This window comes from Vanacampus margaritifer, chromosome 9 (assembly GCF_051991255.1).
Source record: "Vanacampus margaritifer isolate UIUO_Vmar chromosome 9, RoL_Vmar_1.0, whole genome shotgun sequence".
Classification (NCBI taxonomy): domain Eukaryota; kingdom Metazoa; phylum Chordata; class Actinopteri; order Syngnathiformes; family Syngnathidae; genus Vanacampus; species Vanacampus margaritifer.
In genome coordinates this window covers 24,799,775-24,824,703 of record NC_135440.1, presented here as the reverse complement: position 1 = coordinate 24,824,703, position 24,929 = coordinate 24,799,775, and the positions used below count along the sequence as shown (strand labels likewise).

The 24,929-nt window shown below is 40.0% G+C and overlaps 2 protein-coding genes across 8 annotated transcripts; both read left to right on the top strand.

The window, feature by feature from the left end:
- The first annotated feature begins 862 nt into the window (after window positions 1-862).
- On the top strand, window positions 863-9,336 carry u2af2a (U2 small nuclear RNA auxiliary factor 2a). 6 transcript variants are annotated; one of them, XM_077575653.1, is made up of 12 exons: window positions 863-1,436; window positions 2,540-2,681; window positions 3,982-4,017; window positions 4,247-4,353; window positions 5,507-5,658; window positions 5,744-5,860; window positions 5,937-6,075; window positions 6,201-6,280; window positions 6,464-6,586; window positions 6,679-6,765; window positions 7,667-7,915; window positions 8,057-9,336. In XM_077575653.1, the coding sequence occupies exons 1-12, from the start codon at window positions 1,388-1,390 to the stop codon at window positions 8,189-8,191; spliced, it is 1,416 nt and encodes a 471-aa protein (XP_077431779.1). In that variant the 5' UTR covers window positions 863-1,387; the 3' UTR covers window positions 8,192-9,336. The 6 variants fall into 6 exon arrangements, with proteins under 6 accessions (XP_077431779.1, XP_077431777.1, XP_077431776.1 ...); XM_077575651.1 differs by having other exon boundaries at window positions 6,183-6,280; XM_077575650.1 differs by having other exon boundaries at window positions 5,937-6,093.
- A 3,073-nt stretch (window positions 9,337-12,409) lies between these two features.
- On the top strand, window positions 12,410-24,143 carry cacng6b (calcium channel, voltage-dependent, gamma subunit 6b). 2 transcript variants are annotated; one of them, XM_077576092.1, is made up of 5 exons: window positions 12,410-12,675; window positions 15,161-15,692; window positions 21,204-21,278; window positions 23,094-23,231; window positions 23,319-24,143. In XM_077576092.1, the coding sequence occupies exons 2-5, from the start codon at window positions 15,329-15,331 to the stop codon at window positions 23,537-23,539; spliced, it is 798 nt and encodes a 265-aa protein (XP_077432218.1). In that variant the 5' UTR covers window positions 12,410-12,675; window positions 15,161-15,328; the 3' UTR covers window positions 23,540-24,143. The 2 variants fall into 2 exon arrangements, with proteins under 2 accessions (XP_077432218.1, XP_077432219.1); XM_077576093.1 differs by lacking the exon at window positions 12,410-12,675 and having other exon boundaries at window positions 15,111-15,692.
- The last annotated feature ends 786 nt before the right edge of the window (window positions 24,144-24,929 follow it).

Here is a 24,929-nt window from a genome sequence, read left to right as displayed (position 1 = left end):
GAGGAACCTTTATTTATTATCACTGTGTTTTGTGTCTGCTTGTATTTTGTTGGTCATTCATTTTAAGTTGCTCTACATTGCCTTAATTAAAGTTTTGTCTCTTTCAATAGTGTACCTTTCTTGTGTATTCCAAAAATGCAGATATTAAATCTTCACTAAAAATAATTTAACCACATGACATGGTGGCAGTGTGGCACACTTGAGGGTTCGAAACGGACCTTCTTTTGCGGAGTTTACATGTTGTCCTTGTGCTTGCATATGTTATCTTCATTTACTGCGGCTTCCGACCCCATTACATTACAAAAACAGGCATGTTAGGTCAAAAACACTCAATTGGTCCTAAGGTGTGAATGTTTGTTCTCGCCCAAAGTCAGCCAGGTTAGACACCAGCACACCCATGCCATGACCCCTGTGAGGCTAATTGCTTCAGATAAGGGATGGATGTTCATCTCATTTATTTTTTATTTTTTAAATATGTATACATATTTAAAGCGATTAATTATTATTCCTATTACAGCACACTACTCTATTTTACAAATAGAACGGAAAACATATTAAAAATGGAATCAAACCCTAAACCATATTATTTCCCTTATTTAATTCTTTATTTTTAATGAGAATATTATTTCAACGCCGAATGAAATGCCCTAATTGCCCTTTTTTCAGGCACCACACTTGGTGCTTGCTCGCTCAAACCAGCACGATGAAGCTCAGGGGTGACGTTCACATTAACAGAATACTTGGCAAAAAAAGCCATAATAATAATAATAATAACACAATATAAAATAATTACGTTCTTGATAGTTTTGTTAGAAAATAAATTCCTATAAATTTTCAAAAAATGAACTGACGGCCATTTCCCGGAAAGCCGTTCATCAGCTTCCGGTGTTGAGGAGGACCAGAAGACGGAGGGAGAAAGAAAAGCGGGCATATTGTTTTGTTCTTACTCTTCGCTGACCTCTAAAGCTAACAAGTCGCGAGCGTTTGGAGTTTGAAGCCGGACGATTGCGCTTTCGGTGTGACCAGTTAACCGCGGAAGTTTGCGTTTGACGTGTGAGTGAATAGCCCCCATTCATTCCGTTGTCTGTGCTAGCACGCTAAGCTAAGATAGCTTAGTGTCTGCTGCGCTGCCAGGCCTTTTTTTTCCCCCTGGACTTTGCTACTAGCTCGCGTTGCTAACCCACGTTTTTTTCTCCGATGACTTTCCCCCTCGCTGTGTAAATAAAGCCCACTCGTTTTGTTGTTGTGCTAATAAGAATATAGTCAATCCATAGTGGGTTACTAGTCGTAGCTAATTTCCGCGTGCAGCCTTTTTTTAGGGGCTGCTCGGAGATCCACTTTTTCGAGCAAATAACGCAAAAGCGCAAAGCTGCCGAAGCCTGCAGAGATGTCGGATTTCGACGAATTTGAACGGCAGCTGTCTGAAAACAAGCAAGGTAAGCAACGCACACCATCGGGGCGCGTTAGTAAAATAAATGTGTCTAGATGCCGTTTTGATTTGTCTTGCCGCCATGACGCTGGGCTGTTCGGGCTCGGTCTATTTACTGGAAGGTAAAAGGGCATCGCGCCGTCGTTAGGCACTGGCTCAAAATGGGACCACTTGCTACTGTTGCAACAGGATCGACTTTTTGTGAGCATTATATTTCGCAAGCAAGTCAATTTGACGGAATCATATTTAAGGGATTGTAGTCCAAATTTTATATTCGCCCTTTTGTCGCTGAGTCGACTTAAGTTGTATATAAAAAGAAGACAACATTTTCGAATAACTAGTTTCTACTTAAAAGTACGTTAACCAAAATAAAATAAAATAAATATGGTAAGTACATATTTAAAGTTCATGTTCAGGTAAGTCGATGTGAAATCTACTTATTGGCTAGTGCTAACCGAATAACGCAGTGGTTATTTTGCCGTGAATTGCGCTATTATAAATTCAGCGCTGGTGAATGTCTACACTGTAAAAAGTAATGTTTACTTGGAAAAAAGAGTAGTCATTTTTTTTTCCACTCAGAAATTCCAAAAACATTTTACAAGAGGGTTTATTTTAATTAGAATTTTTGAGTGAAAAACTTTACTCGTTATTTTTTCCCAAGTAAATATTACTCCCCATTTTTTTTTTCAAAATACCAGTGTGCACCTCTTTGCTTTATTTATTTTTTACTATGTTCACAATGTCTTGCAGTCAATCGGGAGTTGTTTTAAGACGCTTAATTTCACAAGTTTATTGAAGAATTGAGCAGTTATTTTGCTGTGAATCGCGCAAGAATGATGTCATATTTGCAACATTTGAGTGTTGATTGTGCCGTGATGGAGTTGGGTTCAAAGAAATAGAAAATGTGAGTGATGCATTTGAAAGGACAAAGTGTGTCCTCCTGCCTTACTGTGCTGTATTCAGAAAGTCCACATCAATGAGGTTTACTTTACATAATCTTGCTGGCCTTTAAAACATGCTTCTTTTTCTTTCTTTTAAAAAACAACGACTTTGTTCTACATTTGTCACACATTTATCTTTTATTCACCATCACTCTTCTTTGTGGTCCAGCTGAGCGAGACAAGGAGAACCGGCACCACCGCCGCTCCGGCTCCCGTAGCCGCAGCCGAGACAGGAAGAGGCGAAGCCGAGACCGGGACAGACGTAGCCGGGATCGCCGTGGCGACAGTAAGGATCGCAGACACAGACGCAGGTTGGTATCCCTTCTTGTCATCCAAGGCTGGACCGACAGACTGGAAACGTCTGTCGCACCTGATGATTGCCAGACAGTCTGCTCTATAATTTGGCGTCTTTAATCACTTAAGATTTTACTCCAGCATATCAGTATTCCTTTTTTACACCCTTGTCTGCCTTGACCTCTTTCACTCTCCTCCTCTTTGTGGGAAAGAAACAATTTTACACATGACTGGACACTTGAATCTCCACAGCCTTAAGCTCTCTCCAAGCTCATGCATGATGCCCATTTAAATTTGGGGATTTAGCGTGTTCATAAATGAGACGTGCTATTTTTATCAGTGGCAAACTCACATCTGCAAATTCCTTAAGACCATCACAGGGTTGTGATGATTTCATCTACGGCGAATTAATCGCACTAAAGCTTGTGAAACATTACACCATGTTTATGTGAAGTCTATTTTTTACCACACTTACTTGAAGCTACTGAATGCAGAAAATTCCATTTTGGATTGCTACTGCCACCTGTTGACGAAATATGAAACTGCACACACCCTTCTTCACGTACAGAACGCACACATGACATCACATCACATCCGCAGGCAGAGGGCGGGAATTTGAATCCCGATCCAGTCAGAAAATTATTGGCCAGAGGCTTGCAGGAGTACCCATTGTGAACAGCCCACGTGTTAATCTACTAATTAGAAGATGTTTCAGTAATAAATGGTCAAATAAAAAGGCTATTGTCAAAATATTTTGGGCCAAATTGTTATAGAGAGCAGCATTGAAAAGTGGCCTTCATGTGCCAAATGTGTTGACCAATCAACAGACAGCAGTGAGTCTGGTGTCACCTCAGAATTTGCACAATTTAATGCCACCTTCAAATTGGGCTCGGGTACTCTGAAGTTGCGTAAACATACACACCATTCACCACTATTGACTTTTGAAAAGATTTTCTTTTAGCTTTTGATTTGAAAATGTTGGCCAGTTTACTTCACCCTTTCTCTTTTCATCACATTGTTTCGCAGACCCGTTTTTTTTTAAATAATCAGCTCAGGCTCAACCAGATAATCACGATGATTAAACAAGTGAAAAATGAAATCAAAGCGAATGAATAGCGAGCCATTATCCTTCTGCACACCGCAGAAGATTTTACATGCACTGAAGCATGCCGGCACTTTTGAGTAAAAAGTAACAAAATGATCCAGACCCAAACTGTAATAAATCCAGCCAGTTGTGTCGGGCGTGACTCCATAGAAATCTAGAAGTGGAAATGTTAGAGACTATCTTTTTGTGAAATCCCTCCAATGTCATTTCAGCTCACCACCGAGCTTCCCACAGGACAATACTGCAAGGTAATACAGCAAATTGAACACAAAGCTGCTTTGTTGTGCCACAATCTCATGTCCTGCCTACGGAAACTACAAACAACTGACTTGTGCAAGTTGCCATCCAGTGTTTTGACATGAACGCCTCCTGATTGTGAGGCGTCGTTTGTGTTTTGGAACCACCTTGTTGGATTTTTCTTTTTCCCGCTGACGATTGGTACCCTAATCCTGAATTTCCTGTGTGTGTATCCCACAGCCGTTCTCCGCACCGCGAGAAGAAGAAAATCAAAGTGAAGAAGTACTGGGATGTGCCACCACCCGGTTTTGAAAACATCAGCCCCATGCAGTACAAAGCCATGCAAGGTAGAGCCGCCGTCGCCTGCTTCGGCTTGCCGTCGTTGTTGGTGTGTCAGAAGTCTATTTGCAAGTTTGTTTCATTCTATCATTATGCTTGTATTTCAAAAAATTCATACTTTAAATCAACATCCCCCAGTATGAGCTCAGTGGCCTAGTGGTAGAGTGTCCGCCCTGATACTGGGAGGTCGTGGGTTCAATCCCTGGCCGGGGTCATACCAAAGACTCTAAAAATGGGATCCAATTGCCTCCCTGCTTGACACTCAGCATTGGGGGCTGGAATTGGGGCGTTATCACCAAATGATTCCCGAGCGCGGCTGCGGCTGTGGCTGCGGCTGCTGCTACTCACCGCTCCCTCAGGGGATGGCTCAAATGCGGAGAATACATTTCGCCCCACTTTGGTGGGTGTGACAATCAGTGAATCTTAATCTTACAATAAACACACAAAAGTCAATTTATTATAGTACAATATGACTAGACTTTATTTATAGATATAAAACTCAGATTACAGACAGACACTGACAAGCCATAAACTTGCGTCAGGGCTGCTCGATTATGAAGAAAATATTAATCGCGATTAATTTGGTATTAATTGCAATCATGATTAGGACAATCAATTGTTTTTGGTACAAATAAAATGATTAAACATGTACCCCAAAAATATTGGAACAAATAAATTTCTTTGAAACACTATAATTAGGCAAATTCCTTTTGGACCAAACAAGATTTATCAAATTACTCATTTAAAAATAAAAAATGGTTCAAATGTATACATTTACACAACTCAAAATGAGTATTAATAATCTTTTTTTTTTTTATGATTATGCGGATTTTGTATTTGTGGACTGCAATAATTCAAATTTTAATTACATTTTGATGAATTACACAGTCCTAACCTGAGGGTACTTGGACTTGAAGTGCTATCTGAAATGATCAAGTGAGCAGAAAGTGGTTCTGTCAAATACAAGCAACAAAAAGCACAAGTTACCGGCACTTTTCACACATTGTTGTGAAGTTTACTGCCGCCATCTATCAGGGCAGTGTCAAATTTTTGCTGATAACACAAAGCAAGTCAATAATTGACCCAGCGACGGCTCCGAATTGAAAATCTCTTAAGTCGAGCCACTTGAAGGTAGCACGGAAATTGTTTTTGTGTCCACAGCTGCAGGCCAGATTCCAGCGACGGCGCTCTTGCCCACCATGACTCCAGACGGCCTGGCCGTCACTCCCACCCCCGTGCCCGTCGTGGGCAGCCAGATGACCCGACAGGCTCGCAGGCTTTACGTGGGCAACATCCCCTTCGGGATCACTGAGGTGCCGCACCAGGGCGGCGTTGAAACCGTCCACTGTTGCTTTTAGTTCCACGTTTGTGACTTTCTTCATCTCCGCTTGTTTCCAGGAGTCAATGATGGACTTCTTTAACGCTCAGATGCGTTTGGGTGGTCTTACGCAAGCCCCGGGTAACCCCGTGCTTGCTGTGCAGATTAACCAAGATAAGAATTTTGCCTTCCTTGAGGTGAGTGGTCAACGCCGGCGACGCACACGCGCGTCTTTCAAATCGAACCTGTAATAACGTGAGCTTTCCTGTCCAGTTCCGCTCAGTGGATGAGACAACACAGGCAATGGCTTTTGATGGAATCATCTTTCAAGGCCAAAGCCTTAAAATTCGCCGTCCGCACGATTACCAGCCACTGCCGGGCATGAGCGAGAACCCCAGTGTCTATGTGCCTGGTACACAGACAATTAATGGTTTTTACTATTACTACTCCTGTTGGCATCATTCATACACCATTTGCGAAAATATGTATGGGAGCTGGCACTGTTTGCTGTCCTCAAAGGTCTTGTCATCAACACAGGAGTGGTGTCCACAGTGGTGCCCGACTCGGCCCACAAGCTCTTCATCGGCGGGCTGCCCAACTATCTGAATGACGACCAGGTTAGTGGTCGCCGCGGAAAAAGCGGCTGACCTGCAGCGTTTATTTGATAGCCGGCTTGAGGTCTACGTAGTAATACGACCTTTGTCCTCCACTAGGAAGTAGGATGTCGTGAAGTACCCAATTGACTTCTCCACCCGCTCAAGCTGGATATCACTGCGGAATCTGTTGTTTCTTTTCACCAGGTGAAGGAGTTGTTGACGTCCTTTGGCCCACTGAAGGCCTTCAACCTGGTGAAGGACAGCGCGACAGGCCTGTCGAAAGGATACGCCTTCTGTGAATACGTCGACGTCAACCTCAATGACCAGGTGAGCAAGTCGGCGCAACGCGAAACTGAAAAGGAGACGGGGCGGTGCAGGTCACGGCGACGGGGCGGTTTCAAGGCTTCCCTTCATTGCAGGCTATCGCCGGGCTCAACGGCATGCAGCTGGGAGACAAGAAGCTCCTGGTGCAGCGAGCCAGTGTGGGATCCAAGAACGCCACTCTGGTATGTGCAAATGCATGCGTGGTTCGCATGTAGTAGGGATGTAACGATATACAAACATCACGATCTGATATTATCACAATAGCTCACGATACAATAATCAGGCGCAACATATATATATATAAAAAAAGAGCTCGTACTTAAAAAAAAACAACAACACAATATTGTGCTTGACTAGACAAAGAAGGGCCAAAACATGCCTTATGAAAATTAAACTGCACAAAAAAAACTAGCCACCAGAGGGTGCTAAAACTGCACAAATGTAAATCAACCTGACTTTTTTAACAGATGTGCTGCTTTTAATATCGTGACATGACAAGGGCGATTTACTGTGGTAGTTTTAATATTTAATATATTATAGGATTTCAATTAATTGCACAGCCCTTGTTTTAAAGCAATAGTGTAAGGGACTTTCATTTTATGTTGATTATGCCGGCGCCATATGGGCAAAAGTGGTAATGTTATGCCTGCAGGAAGACCACATTTCCCATGAGGACAAACTTAAGTTGAGAAGTTCCTTAGTGCTACTTTAATTAATATTAAATTGTTTTGTTATTGTAGTTTGTGGTTTATGTACTTTTTAAACTATAACTTTAAGTAATTACAAACATTTCAGTCGTTGTCAATTACTCCTTCGTGGGCTTGATAGTTTCTCTATATAAATATAAATTATGGTACATGAATGAATTTTTCTATGAACCTGATAAGAAAAACAACAAATGAACAAATCTATTTCAACAAGTTTTTTTTTGTTTTTTTTAAATAAATACAATATTTAATCATCAATACAGCAGTCAAAATGTATTTTCAGTTAGAAACGCTGTACCTCAGTAACCATCACGAGAAAATCAATCATTTCCTTTTTTGTCGCTCGTTATAACGTTGTTTTTGTGTGCGTTTGCAGACCAGCATAAACCAGACCCCCGTCACGCTGCAGGTGCCCGGCCTGAACAGCACCGTGACCCAAATGGGCGGTCTGCCCACCGAGGTGCTGTGCCTGATGAACATGGTGGCGCCCGAAGACCTTGTGGATGATGAAGAGTACGAGGAGATCGTGGAGGACGTGCGGGACGAGTGCAGCAAGTACGGCCAAGTCAAGAGCATCGAAATCCCGCGGCCCGTCGACGGCCTTGAAGTGCCCGGCACCGGGAAGGTGAGACCGGACCCGCTTCTGAACATATCGTCCAGATAGTTTCACACACACACCTTGGAACCAAGAAGAGGATAACAATCCTTCCATTGCTGGTTTCAACTTACTTCCCTTGTAAAAGTGTGTTTTGTTTTGTTCCTGCAGATCTTTGTGGAGTTCATGTCGGTGTTCGACTCCCAGAAAGCCATGCAGGGCCTGACAGGAAGGAAATTTGCCAACAGAGTAGTGGTGACCAAGTACTGCGACCCCGATGCGTATCACCGCCGGGACTTCTGGTAGAGGAGGCAAGACAGGGGGTGGGGGGGGGGGGGTCAAAATCGGGGAGGGGTGATAGCGGGAGGGCTAGTTTTGGTCGGGTAGGGAGGTTCCAGTTCCCACAGACCAGATCAGCCCAATGAGTGATTTTTTTTCTCCTTCAGTGGAGATCACCGCGTGTGATGTGAGATCTCAGAGAAAAAAAAGTAACGTGGGCTTGTTCTGGTTGTGGGGTGGGGGGTGGGGGGGTGGGGTCCTCAGTGGGAGGTCGGTGGGGTGGGAGGGTCTAAACTTTTTGAGAAATGTGTGTTATAATAGGTCCAGGGTGGGGTAAACAGTTTTTATACTTTGCGAGCCGGAGATGTCATTTTTGGCGGGAGGGGGAGGGAAGAGGGGGCGTAACACATCAATGTTTGTATTTAAATGCAAGGAACTTGTCAAAGGTGCATTGAGGGGGAATTAAGACGGCTGTACCGAAACGAGAAGACAGGAGGAAAATGATGAGGGCATTTTTGTTGGGCCGCGTCGTACTTACCGTATTATTTGTCACTAGCTGTAACGTCCAATTGAGTTTCGCCGCCATTAGAATGACTAGAGAAGACATTGTTGTTCCTTTTTTTTTGTTTTTGTTTTTGTTTTGGATTTGTTTGTTTTTGTCAGACTACTGCCCCTCGCCCCCCCTCAGGACGATCGCTCGAGAATGTGTCGTGTGAATGTCAAATGTTGCTGTTCGGAAACTGTGCGGCTTCGCCGGCTCCAGCTTGTAACATCACATTGTACTCGGCCTGTAGAATTGACACCAACTACAGTAAAGGACGTTTTCCATCCACGTTTGCTATCAACATCTTCTTTTAACAGCTTCTGTTCAGACCACACTCAAACGTATATTTATTGGGGAGATAGCTTACCAAAAGCCTTAATGGGATGATTCCGTGACAATTGGACGAGGAAAACAAAAGCGGCTGGCCCTTCTTTTAATTCGATGATCGCTTACAAAGGCGTCACTTTCCTGTACTTTGCCTGGCAATGCCATTCATGTCTCTTGTTAACATAAGGATCTGAACTGTAACTTGTGCTTGGACTCCGTGCTGAATTTATTTTTGGGTTCATTTGTGTGCATCGTCTCACCTCTTTGACAAGACCAAATAAACACATGGATTATACCTACACTTCGTCTTGTACTGGAAACACTACAAACTGGTGCAACTCCAGCCAATTCAGTATTTATATATTTTTTAATACTGTATGCACATTAAGTCACAATTGAATGCAGATTCCATTTTTAGGAGCCATGAATACGGGTAACTGTATATTGTGTATCTTAATAAGCATGATAATTGTAAATGTGAATATGTATTCATTATTGCATGTAGTCCAGGAGTATTTTCCTCAAATCCATTGTAAATAGTGAACAGTAAATTGGATATTTAAAATAAATATATTATAATATAAATGTGTAAAAACACAAATCAATGTTAGAAGAATTCAGAAAACGCACCTAACACGTACCTTTTTTTTGGTAGTCAAAATTACTTTTTATTGTTGTAAAAATGCTACTTATTAGCCTCAGAGACCACTTTAGCAAATATATATTTTTCTGAAGGCATTTTCTCTACCTTTTGTTTCGCTTTAGTGTAACCTACTTTTTTGCATTTCACCAAACGATTGAAATTGTTACTTAAAAAAACTTGTAGTTTATAAAAGTCTACATTAATCCATCCATCTATTTTCTAAACCACTTGTCCTCAAAAGAGTCACATTTAATTTAGTTTAATTCATAAAAGTATAATTGTTTTTCCAGATGAAGATTAATAGAATTAACGTCTTTTTAATCATCTCGTTTAGTTGCCATGGAGACCACGTGTAGTTAATCGTAATGTCCATAAGGCGGCGCTATCTTCTACCCTTGCATGCGGCATGTGACGTCAGACTAACGTAATTGACCACAATATTTCCAGTTTAAAAGAAACGACCGATGAAATGATATGAGTGACATATATTACACATGCAAATATTAGACTGTTAAATTGGTTACAATTTCTTAATTTTCCGTTCATTAACACACGTTATGAGCCGAGTGTGATGACGTCACCCCCACTGATACTTAATTGTTCTGGGTAACGCTTCTCTTGCTCCATTGATATTTATTCGAGGCAACATTGGCCCGAGGTGGAGGGGGAGGGCATCAAATTAGGTGCTAAGGTGCATTTGCGGATCAGGTCTGTGGTCAATATATTAGGTACACCCGCCACGAGGCAATGACCTACATTTAAAACCTAAATTCAAACGTAATGCGTTTTAATATGAGAAACATAATATTTGTAAGCTGCAGCCACATAAATTGTTTTTCGCAGAGGATGCAGAATATATAAGTGTTTTTTTTTAATGGGGAAAATAGCATTTTAATATTGTAAATAAAATAGTAGCAACATCATTGAATAGAATATAAATAACTATTTGTGCGTCATAATTAATCCATTATGTTGATGGGTACGACTTGGCCACCAGGGGGCAGTTTAACACAATCATACACGCAAATGAAGACAGACAAATTCACAACTACTGTAAGTGACTCGGCGAGCTGCTGTAATTAGTCATTTGTAGGGATTAGGGAATAAAGAATATATGCCTGTAAGCATTGTTATTGTATGTGTTCGACCGTCTGTTGCTTAAATGGTCATAACACTGCGCCTATTGATGCTATTTGTTAGCATCTCTGTGGTGTTCTGGATTGTGTGTTAGCATTAAGCTAGCAGAAGGCAAGTTTTAAGTACACGACGTGTATTTGTCTTTGTTTTGTGGGTGATTTGACAGTAAACATGAACTGGGAGTAGCATTAACTACCTTGAAGCCTCTTTTTTTTTTTTTTTAACCAATGTATATCAAAAAAACATCTCAATCGGGTCACTCGTCTTTTAAAGCACCACTTAACTTCATGCTCTTGCACGTGTATGCGTTCTGATGAAGCGCATGATTTCCATCATGCTGACAGCAACACTTGAGCGACGTGCAGAAGAGGTCGGCAATGCGCTGGTGCATTATTGATCTTTTGCGTCAAATGATGGACGAGCAGATGAGAGCGGATGCATAATTACAAGTGGGGAGATGTAAAAAGCTGCAGCGGAAACACTGAAATGGACAGGAAGTGACACTGCCTGGAGCTTGTTTTGTCCTGTTCTCTGCTGGCTGGTCACCTCAACCCTAAACCTCTTGCTCCCTTATTATACACACTATATGGTATGCATTACTTTATGGACGAAAGTTAAAAAGTAAGGGGCCAAACTAGATCTTTTATTTAACCAAACACAACATTTTCCCCATATTAACAGTAAAGAAATCACGTTTATTCCAAACTTATCATCCCACAAAATACAGTACATGAATTAGCCTCAAGTTGTTGCTTTTTGTAGGCATAAAAAGCAGGATTAATGAGTTTGCGTTTTTTTTCTTCCTTTTATTAACAAATGAAGCTTACAGAAAAATTTAAACATACCACTAAGCGGTACAAAAACAAAAAAGTGAAAACCAACAACATACGCACATCGTACAATGGGGTCAAAGGAAAAGGTCACCATGTTATTATAAAGCCATAAAGCCTTTTTAGACTTACAAAATTGTAGTGAATTCCTTTAAAAACACAATAAAGGTCGACTTAGTCTCTTTTTGCTTTTATGAATGAAAAACTTTTGCCATAATAATCAAGTTATTCAATGTACATTGTTTTACCTTATTGTTACTCCAAATTTTACATTTGTGTAAGTGAAAGACGCAGTGCCCAAATCATTAGAAAGAGCCCATACACAAAAGCGGTCCCAAAAAAGTAAAAAAAAATTCAGCAAAAAGTAGGTTGATCTTGAAATACTTCCTGTTTTCATTCTTCTTCTTCTTTCAAATTTACCATGTCACCTGTAAAAGTGTGCCACCATCTAGTGGCAGACAATGCAATTACACGTGAGACTGAACAAAAGCGTGACATAAACATGATCATTTGATCCATAATTGCAATAATTAATCACGCTACGTTTTTTTGGACAGATCAATTACTCAGCTGGCTGCAGTAAGACGCGCCGCATGAACACACGCTGGGGCTCCTCCTCCACTCTCACTTTAAAGTCATTAACAGGTGCCCGTCCAAAATAGACGCACGCATGCACGGCCTGTGTGTGACAGAAGCGGACATGTTTTCAATGGCGCTGCCACGCCTCACGTCATACGAATGCCAGCATGTTTGTGCGTGATCGCCCCTGCAGCACCTCCACTTGCTGCTTCCTGACATGACCACACACACACTACACACACATAGATGGATATTTAATAATGGAGGGTGTCAGCCAACCCGGCTGCAGCCCCCTCCCCTGTTACACTCACTTTCCATTACTGTTTTGTACCCCCTCCTCCTCCTGCTCCTCTCTTTTGCTCTCTCTTTCACTAACTCACCCATGAGCACTCGATCGTTCTCTCTTTTTAATTTTCAAGCGTCTTCTCCTCAACTCAACACCAAACCGCAGGTCAGAATTATTTTTTTTGTTTTTCCCCTCCCATTTGTAGCTTTCCTACAGGCACGCACACACACACGCACACATGCGTACGTAGAGTTTTTCAAAAAATAAATGACATTTTAGCATGTCTTGCTAGCTATACTAGCTCGCTAGAAATTCACAGATAAGAGTTGCAAAAGTCCAGGATTTTCAAAATTGGAAACTTTCCATCAGAATTAAGAGGAATGTGTTGGGAATAAACAAGGGATAATTATAAGTTTGGCTCGTAAAAGAGAATTTTAAATGGTATACATTTAAATATAATTCTAGCTAGCTAGCTAGCAGATCGATATGATGGTTTTGCAAACACCTGTATTACTATTACAGTCCGTATCGTTTGTCTAATCTGAACTGTAATATTCCATTTTTGTTCATCTGTTGGATCTCGTTATGTGAATGACGATATTCCATGTATATGTTTGCACTTAGATGTAATGTTGTTGCCATTCTTTTTAATGAATAGCACAACCCAAGCAAACAGGTGGCTGATGCGATTTGGTGGGCCGCCTATATCAAATCTTTGAGAGCGCTGGTGCAAAGCTCAGGATCGAGTGATCCAACAACGCCTCCTGTCTACTGTCTGACCTGTCAGAGCCCCCCCCCCCCCCCCCTGCAGCAGGGTCAATTAGTTTGGTTCAGGCTTGAATTATCACCTGCCTCGCACCCTGCGAGGGTCAGCTGCCACCTCGTTGAAACGCTCCCACGGGCACCCGCTCATATTTAGGGGGAGCGGAAAATGTTTCATAAGCCTGGATCACACGCACACACCTGATTCCCAGTATGTGCCGTGACATGTGATGCGGGACGCGGAGTATTTGTGGCATCGGGTTATCCCCCTCAGATCCGACGGGATCCGCATCCAATCCCGACGCGGCGGGACAATGAAAGAGGGCCTATGGGTGGTCCAGTGTGGCACTCGCTTGAAAGCTAAAATCGAGAAGAGAAAACGCTTTATCATTTTCCGAAGCGTCCGCTGAATCAAGCTTTTATGGATTCGGAGTTCCCGTGTAGATCTCTAGATAGACTTTCCTTGCCTTTGCGCAAACGCCTGCTCTAGGAGTTCAGTGTTTTCATCAATGCTGGTAGTAACAGGCCGGATCAGAACACATCCGGTTTCGACAAACTTGCTGAGGATAGCGTAATCGTCATTTGAAAGCCCTCATTTGAAACCCTACTTTGAAAACTGAGATCACACATTTTGACAGTTGTTTTTTTTAAACCAATAACTCTATATTATAGCCACTAAATTGTGACCCTGCTTTGAAATCCTACTCCTATATTGAAACCCTACTTGAAAACACTAACCCTAGTTTTAAACACTACTTTGAAATCCTAACTCTAATTTAAAACCCCAATTCAAAACCTAACAATATTTGAAACCCTAACAAAAGTTTAACTTAAAAACCCTAACCCTACTTTGAAACTCTAACCATAATTTGAAACACTAGTTTGAAACCTTACTTTGAAACCCTAATAACATCTTTAAACCCTAATTTGAAAATCCCAACCATAGTTTGAAACCCTAATTTGAAATCCTACATTGAAAACTGAGGTCACACAATTTGACAGTTGACTTTTTTTTTAATCACAAAAATTCAATAATTTTATAGCCACTGTTATAAATGGTGAACCTTCTTTGAAACCCTACTCTTACTTTGAAACCCTAACCCTAGTTTAAAACCCTATATTGAATCCCTCACCGCAACTTGAAACCCTAACCTAGTTTGAAACCATAATTTGAATTTATTTATCCGTCCATCCATCCATCCATTTTCTTAACCGCTTACTTCTCAGAAAGTTAACTCTTTGACTGCCAAAAACGTTAAATAACGTTAGTAAAATCCTATGGAGGAGTGCCAAAGACGTTAAAAGACGTTTGTTTCAAAACTGAGGTGAAACTAACCATTTTCTATTGTTGATTACTGAAAAACAGAATAAGGTAGAGACAAACTTTTTTTTCTGATGAAAGATGAGAGTCCAATCTTTCATTTGGTAGTATGTGTGTTTCCACAGTCCAAACACATAATTTTCTATGGACCTTGAAAGATCAGTCAAAATGCTTAAAATCAGCTGGCACCCACGGCATCCCTTTTCTGAAAACGTCTGGCAGTCAAAGAGTTAATTAATTAATTAATTTATAATGCACTAAAAGCTAATAATAGCTCCATTTGAAGAGGCAGTTTTCATCCAAGTTACATTTTACTGCACTAGTTTAAAAAAGAAAACATCACTAGCCTTAACATATGCCTGCCAGAAGCTGAGCTGCACTGTGTTTGTTTACGGACTTGGTGTGTGGCAAGAGGGTCAGGCAAGCAGACGTTTGTTGTCTAATTTGTTCATTTTCAAAATGCCATTTTAAAGGCTTCTACTTAAAATTGTGGTAAACTTTGGACCTTGAATTTGACACCTTTGCTGCCTTATTTATTGTTTTTTATTGCATTTTTTTCTTCTTCAGTGCACTGCAAGAAAGGAAATACTGGCGCGGAGCTTCAATTAGTCCCCTGATGTCTTTTTTTATTTAAATCCTCCTTCCTAGTAGCTGTGTTTTATTTTCCCCCCACTTTAAAACCCCACTATCACACCCATACTAAATCCTGCTCCACCTCGAACCCGGCCTACTGAGATGTGGAGCAACTTCTTCGTGTCCCAGGATGACGAAGGCCGCATGGGGGCGGCGGGCGGCGGCCAAGCCGGCGGTCTGGCCGCCCTGAAGGGCGGACGCGCTCACAGGCGGAGCCAAAAGATGAGCGACAGCCAAGACGGCAAAATCAAGCTGGCCTTCCTGGTGTGCGCGGTGGGCGTCACGCTGACCGTGCTGGGCGTGGGCACCGAGTTTTGGGTGGAACTGGCGCAGCCCAAGAACTTTGCCGGCAACCAGACGTGCCAGATGGCGCACTACGGCCTGTGGAAGGCCTGCGTGCACACCTTGTGGGTGGCCGACGTGGACCCCGAGAGGGTCAGCTGCGGTCCCGCCGAACTGCCGGGAGGTGAGGCAGGCGTGACGCTGTGATTGACCAGCTGAATGGCAGCGCTGCTGTTGCCATGGCGACCACAAGTCACCTACTTATTCATTCTTATTGAGCCGGGGCACTTTTTCCATGAGAAAAATCTTCAAACAAAAAATTTGAAATAATCTATATATATATATTTGTATTTTACATAAATATTCAAGAAAGCTATTAGAACGGTCTTTGAGGCTAAATATACTTTCTATTTGATGATTAATTCCAATATTCTACTCAAGTAGGTAAATATTTTAATTATGGAAAATTGTGTGATTAATTATTTTAAAAAATTGAATCGCTTCACAGCACTACTAAATATACTTTCATGATTTTACATTAATTCCGGTATTTTCTTCAAGTAAATATTTGTTACAAGCTTTGAAAAAAAGTATAATCAGGAGTAGAAAAATGTGATTAATACGCAATTAATTGCGATTAATTACATTAAGTTGTTCAATTAATTATTGAAAATGTTTTAATCACTTCACAGCACTACTAAATATACTTGGATGATTTCACATTAATTCCAGTATTTTCCTCAAGTAAATATTTGCTACAAGCTTTGAAAAAAAAAGTATAAGCAGGAGTAGAAAAATGTGATTAATATGCGATTAATTATGGAAAATTGTGTGATTAATTATTTAAAAAAATGTAATCTCTTCACAGCACTACTAAATATACTTTGATGATTTTACAATAATTCCAGTACTTTCCTCAAGTAAATATTTGCTACAAGCTTTGAAAAAAAGTATAATCAGGAGTAGAAAAATGTGATTAATACGCAATTAATTGCGATTAATTACATTAAGTTGTTCAATTAATTATTGAAAATGTTTTAATCACTTCACAGCACTACTAAATATACTTGGATGATTTTACATTAATTCCAGTATTTTCCTCAAGTAAATATTTGCTACAAGCTTTGAAAAAAAAGTATAAGCAGGAGTAGAAAAATGTGATTAATATGCGATTAATTACGGAAAATTGTGTGATTAATTATTTTTAAAAATGTAATCGCTTCACAGCACTACTAAATATACTTTGATGATTTCACATTAATTCCAGTATTTTCCTCAAGTAAATATTTGTTATAAGCTTTGAAAAAAAGTATAAGCAGAAGTAAAAAAATGTGATTAATTGCGATTAATTACAGAAAATTGTGCAATTAATTATTGAAAATGTTTTAATCCCTTCACAGCACTACTAAATATACTTGGATGATTTTACATTAATTCCAGTATTTTCCTCAAGTAAATATTTGCTACAAGCTTTGAAAAAAAGTATAATCAGCAGTAGAAAAATTTGATTAATATGCGATTAATTACGGAAAATTGTGTGATTAATTATTTTAAAAAATGTAATCGCTTCACAGCACTACTAAATATACTTTGATGATTTTACATTAATTCCAGTATTTTCCTCAAGTAAATATTTGCTACAAGCTTTGAAAAAAAGTATAATCAGCAGTAGAAAAATTTGATTAATATGCGATTAATTACGGAAAATTGTGTGATTAATTATTTAAAAAAATGTAATCACTTCACAGCACTACTAAATATACTTTGATGATTTTACAATAATTCCAGTACTTTCCTCAAGTAAATATTTGCTACAAACATTGAAAAAAAAGTATAAGCATGAGTAAAAAAATGTGATTAATATGCGATTAATTACGGAAAATTGTGTGATTAATTATTTAAAAAAATGTAATCGCTTCACAGGACTACTAAATATACTTTGATGATTTTACATTGATTCCAGTATTTTACTCAAGTAAATATTTGCTACAAGCTTTGAAAAAAAAGTATAAGCAGCAGTAGAAAAATGTGATTAATATGCGATTAATTACGGAAAATTGTGTGATTAATTATTTTAAAAAATGTAATCGCTTCACAGTACTACTAAATATACTTTGATGATTTCACATTAATTCCAGTATTTTCCTCAAGTAAATATTTGTTACAAAAAGTGGAAGAAGAAGTAGGAAAACATGATTAATTGCGATTAATTGCGGAACATTTTCATCGCTTGACCAGGCTAGCACAACATGAGAGGCTTGGATGCATTTCAGCGTAATAAAAAAAATCTGGTTTAGCGTTTGACTCCAGTTATTAATAGCTACAAATGACGCTTTAAAGGGTGCACGGAATATAGTCTGTACACGCCTTGAAAACAACTCTGAAAAGTGAAATGAGCACCGACGCCCGTGCTTGTATAACCTGAGCCGTATCCTGGCTGCTTCACAAATTATAAACCACAAAAATAAATGAGTCAGGGTTGCCGTGACAGTAATAGTGATGCTATTCCCTAATTATAAATCTGGTGTGTAATTAACATAAGTTTGAACCGGTTATATTCATTAATTATTACCTATTGTATAGTCTGATGAATCAAAAAAAAAAATCCACATTATTCAAACAAATACAATTAAATACATCCTCTAATTTGCAATGCTCTGATTTCAAAGGCGGAAATAAATAAAATAAATCGATAAAGTGTTTGTACTTTGAAATAAATGCCAACTTAAAATCAACTTTTAGAGTCCTCAAGAAAATGCAACGCCAGCAATATACTGCATCGCTTACATAAAACAGCAAATTCCCGTCAGCACCGAACGTGAGCCTCAGATGCACACTTGTCTTGAAACGTAGCACGCGGGGGGTGTGTGAACGTGACGCGGCGCACTGTACATAGCGTGTACGTACGTACATATATGCATCTAGGTCAGCCCGCCATACGTGCTAATTCAATCATTAAAGAGCAACGGCAAAGGAGTCGTCCAATGGCAGGAGACGGAAGGGAAGCCTTGCGGAGCATGATGTAATAATATTGCACATACGCGACGCTGTAGGAAAAGACATAAAATAAAGATAATGCCATTAAAAATAAAAATGATTGTTTTTTTTTTAATCAGCCTATTTTTCTCACTGTAGTGTAATTATTTAATTATATATTTATTACTATTATTAACTCATTTACTGCCATTGACGGCTATAGACGTAAAAAAAATCATTACAAATATTTCTATTAGTAAAAATCCACTTTTGTTAAGTTTTTTTTGTTGAGTATGAAAACCTAGAAAAAAATATTGTACATTTAGAACAGATATAAAATTTACGAGTTAACTAGTGAAGTCATGCCATTAATAACGAAAAATTTTAATCGCCTGACGCCCCTAATTTTTAGTGATCTTTTCTTCTTCTTGTTAAAAAAGGGATTTTTAATAATCTTTATTTTTTAAAGAAAATATTATTAAAAAATATTTTTTAATCATAATTAATCGCATGACTTCACTAGTTAACTCACAATTAATATTTTTTTATCTGTTCTAAATGTATAATAAAATTTTTTTTTCTTGGTTTTCAAACTTGTTAACAAAAGTAGGAAAAAATGTGAAACTAATAGAAATTGTTCAAATGAATTTTTGACGTCTATAGCCGTCAATGGCAGTGAATGAGTTAATAATGTATTATTTTTCATATTTATATAGTCTATTTATTTGTATGAATTTTATTCTCTATATTAATTTAATTACATTTTTTTTTGATAATATTATCGATTATTTCTGTGACATGTCAGCGTGCTGACGTGTGACGGCAACCAGTCTGCTCGCGACAATGTTTCTCACACGCCCTCGCACCACTGGCAGATGGCCGCCATGTTTGTTTGGCGGCAAAAAAAAAGCAACTGTTTTCTTGCCCATCTTTTACGCTCCGTGGCTGCCGTCCCGAAAAAAAACGAGCGGCTCGGAGGCGTCTTCAACGCAATATGGGCCTAATGAGTGAGCGAGATCACAGATAAGCTGATAAGTAGTGGCTACATGTACTCTATATGTGTGTGCGTGTTTGTGTGTGTGTGTGTGTGTGTGTGTGTGTGTGTACAAGCATGCGCAGCCCGTAACGCTCAGTGGGTGAGAGTTGTCACTATGTGCTCGGAAAGCCGAGTGGAATCTGTCTACTTCACAGTTTTTGTCTAAATATAGTGAACGGCCAATGAGAGGGAGGGACAGGGAGGGACCAAGGGAGAGCAGGTCTAATGCAGTATTAACAACCTCCCCCCTCTACATGTTGCCCCCCCCACACACCCCACCCACTCTCACTCCACCGTCCCTTGCTCCCTCGACCTCCTCTTCCATCTGTGGCGTCCTTCTTTCTTCTGCAGCTTTCACCTCCCCTCCATCTGCGCTCCCAGTTCGCTCTTCCTCCTCCTCCTCCTCCTCCTCTTCCTCCAACTTCCTTGTGCCTGTTTTTTTTTAATGCTTTATAGGATACCAAGATTGCAATGAATTAATGAAGATCTTGACATGACTGCTAAACACAAAATAGAAATATTTATTAATTTATTTTTTTAACTTAATGGGAACTTATGTTGCATTATATGTTGCAACCGCAGAACTAAAAAGCAAAAGAATTGAATGTAATTGTTGTTATTGTTTACTCTTCACATGTAGGGTAGGCAGGAGAGGCAGAGCCCCGATCGCCCGTCCCTGGTCAAATCGTAGTCTAGGGGTGTCAAACTCATTTTTGTTGCGGGCCACATTGAATTCTGAATGAATGAGTAATGTTTAAAAAAAAAAAAGTTTTTAATTAATATTGGTGACCTTATTACCTATATTATATTATATTATTGGCATAATCATAAACAAAAATAAAAATTATTAATACAAATTTTAAATTGTTTAAATTTATATATTTGCACCTTTTTTAAATTTTATAAAATGACAAATTTAATAAATCTTGCTTGGTCCAAAAGGAACTTAATAATTTTATTTGTCTTAATATTTTTAAATGTTTAAAAATGTTCTCATTTTGTACCAAAAAATAATCATTTGAATAATTGTAATTAAAAAAAATTCCATAATCGAGCAACCCTAATTTACAATTTTGATACTTTAGCAATAAATATGACATCATCGCACATGATTTGCTTTTGCAGGCCCCATTAAATGACGCGGTGGCCCAAATCGGGCCCCCAGCCTTGAGTTCGACACCTGCGTACATAACACGTGTAAGGAATTCCTAAACGAGGCCTGGCGACAAAATTAAAAAAAAAAATAAAATCCACCCTGTAATTCCTCTTCCCGGTTCTCGTAATGTTTGTAGGTGATCTTGTGTCCAAATCAAATTTCAATACACTCAACTTGTCTTCGAGGGTTTCAAACAAACTTGGATCGTCAAGCGTGTGCTCGTATTTTCAAATCTAGGCTATTTTCTTGAAACCATCTGAAAAATAAATATTCAAGTAAATGACCAATATCTACAGTAACGCACTCCTACTGCAGCTAGCAGCGCCATATGTGCAGCGTGTGTGCGTATTCCGACTCAACACTTGTCTATAAATAGGACGGATGCCTGGAAGGACAATAGTGTGTGCATGGATGCATAGAAAGCACATCACACAAGACCAGCAGCAAACCACTACACGCGTGCGTGCGTGCGTGCGTGCGTGCGTGCGTGCGTGCGTGTTGTACTAAAGTTTCCTCTTGGTCTACAGAATCCAACTGCACCTACTTCAAATTCTTCACCTCGGGGGAAAACGCCATCGTGTTCAAGAAGACCACAAACAAAAGTAAGATGAATGGAAAATTCAAAACCCCATTTTTTTTATTTATTTATTTTTTGCAAATTGAGGTCGAAATCAACGGGACGCTCGTATGTAACTCGGGACTAATGATGACATCAACGGCTCACATGTTGGCGCAGATTTTGTATGTTGCACCTGCGCGTCTTCACCTGCCAATAAAATGTGCTTCAAGTTGAGCCAAATTGGCCCACTTGCCGACGCGCACGACAACATTTGCATCATCAAGGCGGATGCCAAAACTAAAAATTGATTAGAGTTCAGACAATCGACAAAAACATTAAGCGTGGTTTTACAAAGTAAAAGCAGACGTTTGAAAACGTATTTTGTTTTGTTTTTTTAAAGTGTTTTTCATGGTTCATACTGATAGATATTGTAACATTTTTAATACTTCATTTCATATATTAACCATTGTTACACATTATTAACATTTTAATTCTTTATATTAACCTTGTCGAAATGTTTTGTGTCCTGTGCAGAGCAAGTGGTGTTGATTTCGGTATAATCTGACCTTAAACTGGGACATACTATTTAGTCTAAAAAAGTTCCTTCTCAGAGTTTTGTGCGAAAACACATTTGGTCCTTGAGAACAGAATCTGTTTTGAACACCCACACACACCTGACTCTGTTTTCGCCATCGCTCATGGAAAATACCCAGAGAGTATGTTTTGTCTACAAATGAAAGAGAGGAGGTCTTTTTAACTATAAGAAACCGTTGTGCACGCGGAAGAGCTACATTTGACGCTCTGAATCCCACCTGTTTAAGTGATGAATTAGAGGCTGTTATTTGTCCAGAGATTCTCTGATTTTTATTAAATCATTTTTGCAAAGGTGTATTTTTCTTACATTAAATCTATCTTCATTTTTGGAACACGCAAAGAGGACAAAATAATTTTATTCCTCTTTCAATACTTAATATTAGGGTTATAAAGTAGGGTTAGGGTTTAGAAATAGGGTTTCCTCATAGGGTTGGGGTTTCAGAGAGAGTTTGGTCGTGAAAGTAGAGTAGTAGGGTTTCAAAGTAGGGTTAGAGCTTTAAAATGGGGTTTTCCAGCAGGGTTAGGGTTTCAAAGTCGGGTTACAATGTTGGGTTAGAGCGCGAAAATAGGGTTAGGGTTTCATAGTAGTATTTAGAAATTGGATTAGGGTTTCAAAGCAAGGTTTTAAAAGTAGGGTTTTGGCATCAAAATGGGGTTGCCAAGTCAGATTACAAAGTAGGGTTTAGAAATAGGATTAGGGTTTCGAAATAGGGTTGGAGCTTCAAAATGGGGTTTTCTAGTAGGGTTAGGGTTTCAAAGTAGGGTTACGATCAGAGGTGGCAAACCCAGGTCCAGAAAGTAGAAACCCTGCCACAGTTCGGCTTTAGCCCCTGATGCTAGCTAGCTAGCTAGCTCCCTAGCCGGTAAACGAGCACCATGGGAGCTAGCTAGCATCAGGGGTTAAAGCCAAACTGTGGCAGGGTTTTTACTTTCAGGTGCTAGCTAGCTAGCTCCCTAGCCAGTAAACGAGCACCATGGGAGATAGCAAGCTAGATGATGCTAGCTAGATAGCTCCCTAGCTAGCTCCCATGCTGCTCGTTTACCAGTACCAGCAGGGAAAAGAACACAATGGGAGCTAGCTAGGGAGCTAAATAGCTAGCATCTGGGGCTAAAACCAAACTGTGGCAGGGTTTTCACTTTCTGGACCTGGATTTGCCACCTTTGGTTATAATGTCGAGTTAGGGCGTTAAAGTATTGTAATTGTAATTTCCATGTGATTCCAACCCTACAAGTCCATTTTTCAATATTTTTGCCCCTCTTCTAGATTTGAACATCGCGGCGGCCATTTTAGCTCTCCTCAGTCTAACCATGATGGTGACGGGCTCCATCTGCATCATCATGACACTCAGCAAAGGCGTTTCCTTCTTTCTCAAGCCCGCCTCCTTCTGCTTCATACTCTCAGGTCTGACCTCACTCAGATAAAAGTCATGTGACGTAACGTGCTAATGCCAATAAACGGTTTGCCCACCGCCACGCACGCACGGCTCAGGCGTCCTGGTGCTGGTGTCGGTGTTGACGTTCCATCAGTCGGTGCTGACCTTGCTGTCCAGCGACCACTCCATCCCTCTGCACCACCAGCTGTCGTGGTCGGCGGCCTGCGCGGGCTCGGCGGGGGCCGTCCTCATTTTCGGAGGCGTCCTCTTCCTCATCCTTTCGCTTCCCGTCAGCTCCTGGCAGAAGTGCTTGCCGCACAAGAACAGCGCCACCTAGTGAGTGGTTGTCGACATTGGAACGTCTTTTATCTTTTATTTTTTCTCCACAGTTTTTCTAAAGCATAACAATTAGCATAGCTTAGCATTTGACAGTTATTACGCAATACCTCGTTGGATTTATGTTTTTCCCACTTTGTGTGTATAAAGCAGATCTCGCCAACAGGTATGCAATCAGATTTTGAAAAAGCGTCTGTAGTGTTAATTTTTTGGGGATGTTATCACCAAAAAAAAATGTATGTAAGATTTTGTACATCTGACAACTGTATAGACTCACTTTTTAAGCTCTACAATGTACATAACATTTATCACTTTATATATTTTATGAATGATCATTATCTTATCAAATCTTGTTGTAGCTTTATTTACAACATCATGTCTAATATTTGTTCCCCAAAAAAATCTATTGTTTTTGTTTTGTAGCATTTCTCTGTGCTTTCACTGCATGTAAGTGGACGTTTTGTTTCGTCCAATCAGATTTCAGCCTCTATGTGTTGCTATGTCCATCTAATCTGCCCCATGGCATTCAGAATCAATAATACTGTCCCATGTAGCTTCAACTATGTTAGCAATGGGACTGTTTCTTCAACCAATCAAATTTCAAATCCTCCATGACATCAACATGTTTCTGTCCTCTGATTGGTTTCTTCTCAGAGCGAAACGTGTTCCTACATATTTTCACTGTGTTTTTCTAAAGTGTATTTTTTCAACACAATGAAAAAAAGGTTGAATGTTAGCAACCGAGTGCAAACTCCAATAGAATTTTGTCTTCATTGGGTCTCAGCAGGTGAGCAGGAGCCAATCAAGATGAGCCTGGATGTCAACCGATCACAAGGCACCACACAACAACAAAAACAATCATACTCGCATTCACAATTTGGAGTCTTGAATGAAGCTAACGAAGAAACATGTAAATGATTTTCCCTCCAATTCAACCCACAAGTGACCTTTATGGCAATCCCCCCCCCCCCCCCCCCACACACACACACACTCTATAATTAGCTAGTCACTGCTCAAGTTTAGAAACCTTACCCGTGAATTTCAACTATGCGTGCCTCATCGTTTACTTTTCCACCCTCCGTGTGCTCACACCTTTTGCATGTCTCGTCCAAATCCCCTCGCAACACCCATTATCCCCCCCCCCCCCCCACCCTCCCGGTGAGAGCCCGATCATACCGGAGCCCTCACACCGGGATAATTACCGTCACAAGCCGTATCTGTCTTTGCATCAGCAGCACACATGCACGCTAAACGCTCCCTTTGGGAAGAAAGGCGATCTACGTGACATCTGATCTTGGTCGTATTTATATCATGTCGGGCTGGACGCTAGTTGCATGTTTGAGAAGCGAAATACAAGCAAATCTGAAAAACACTCGCCCCAAAAAACATCT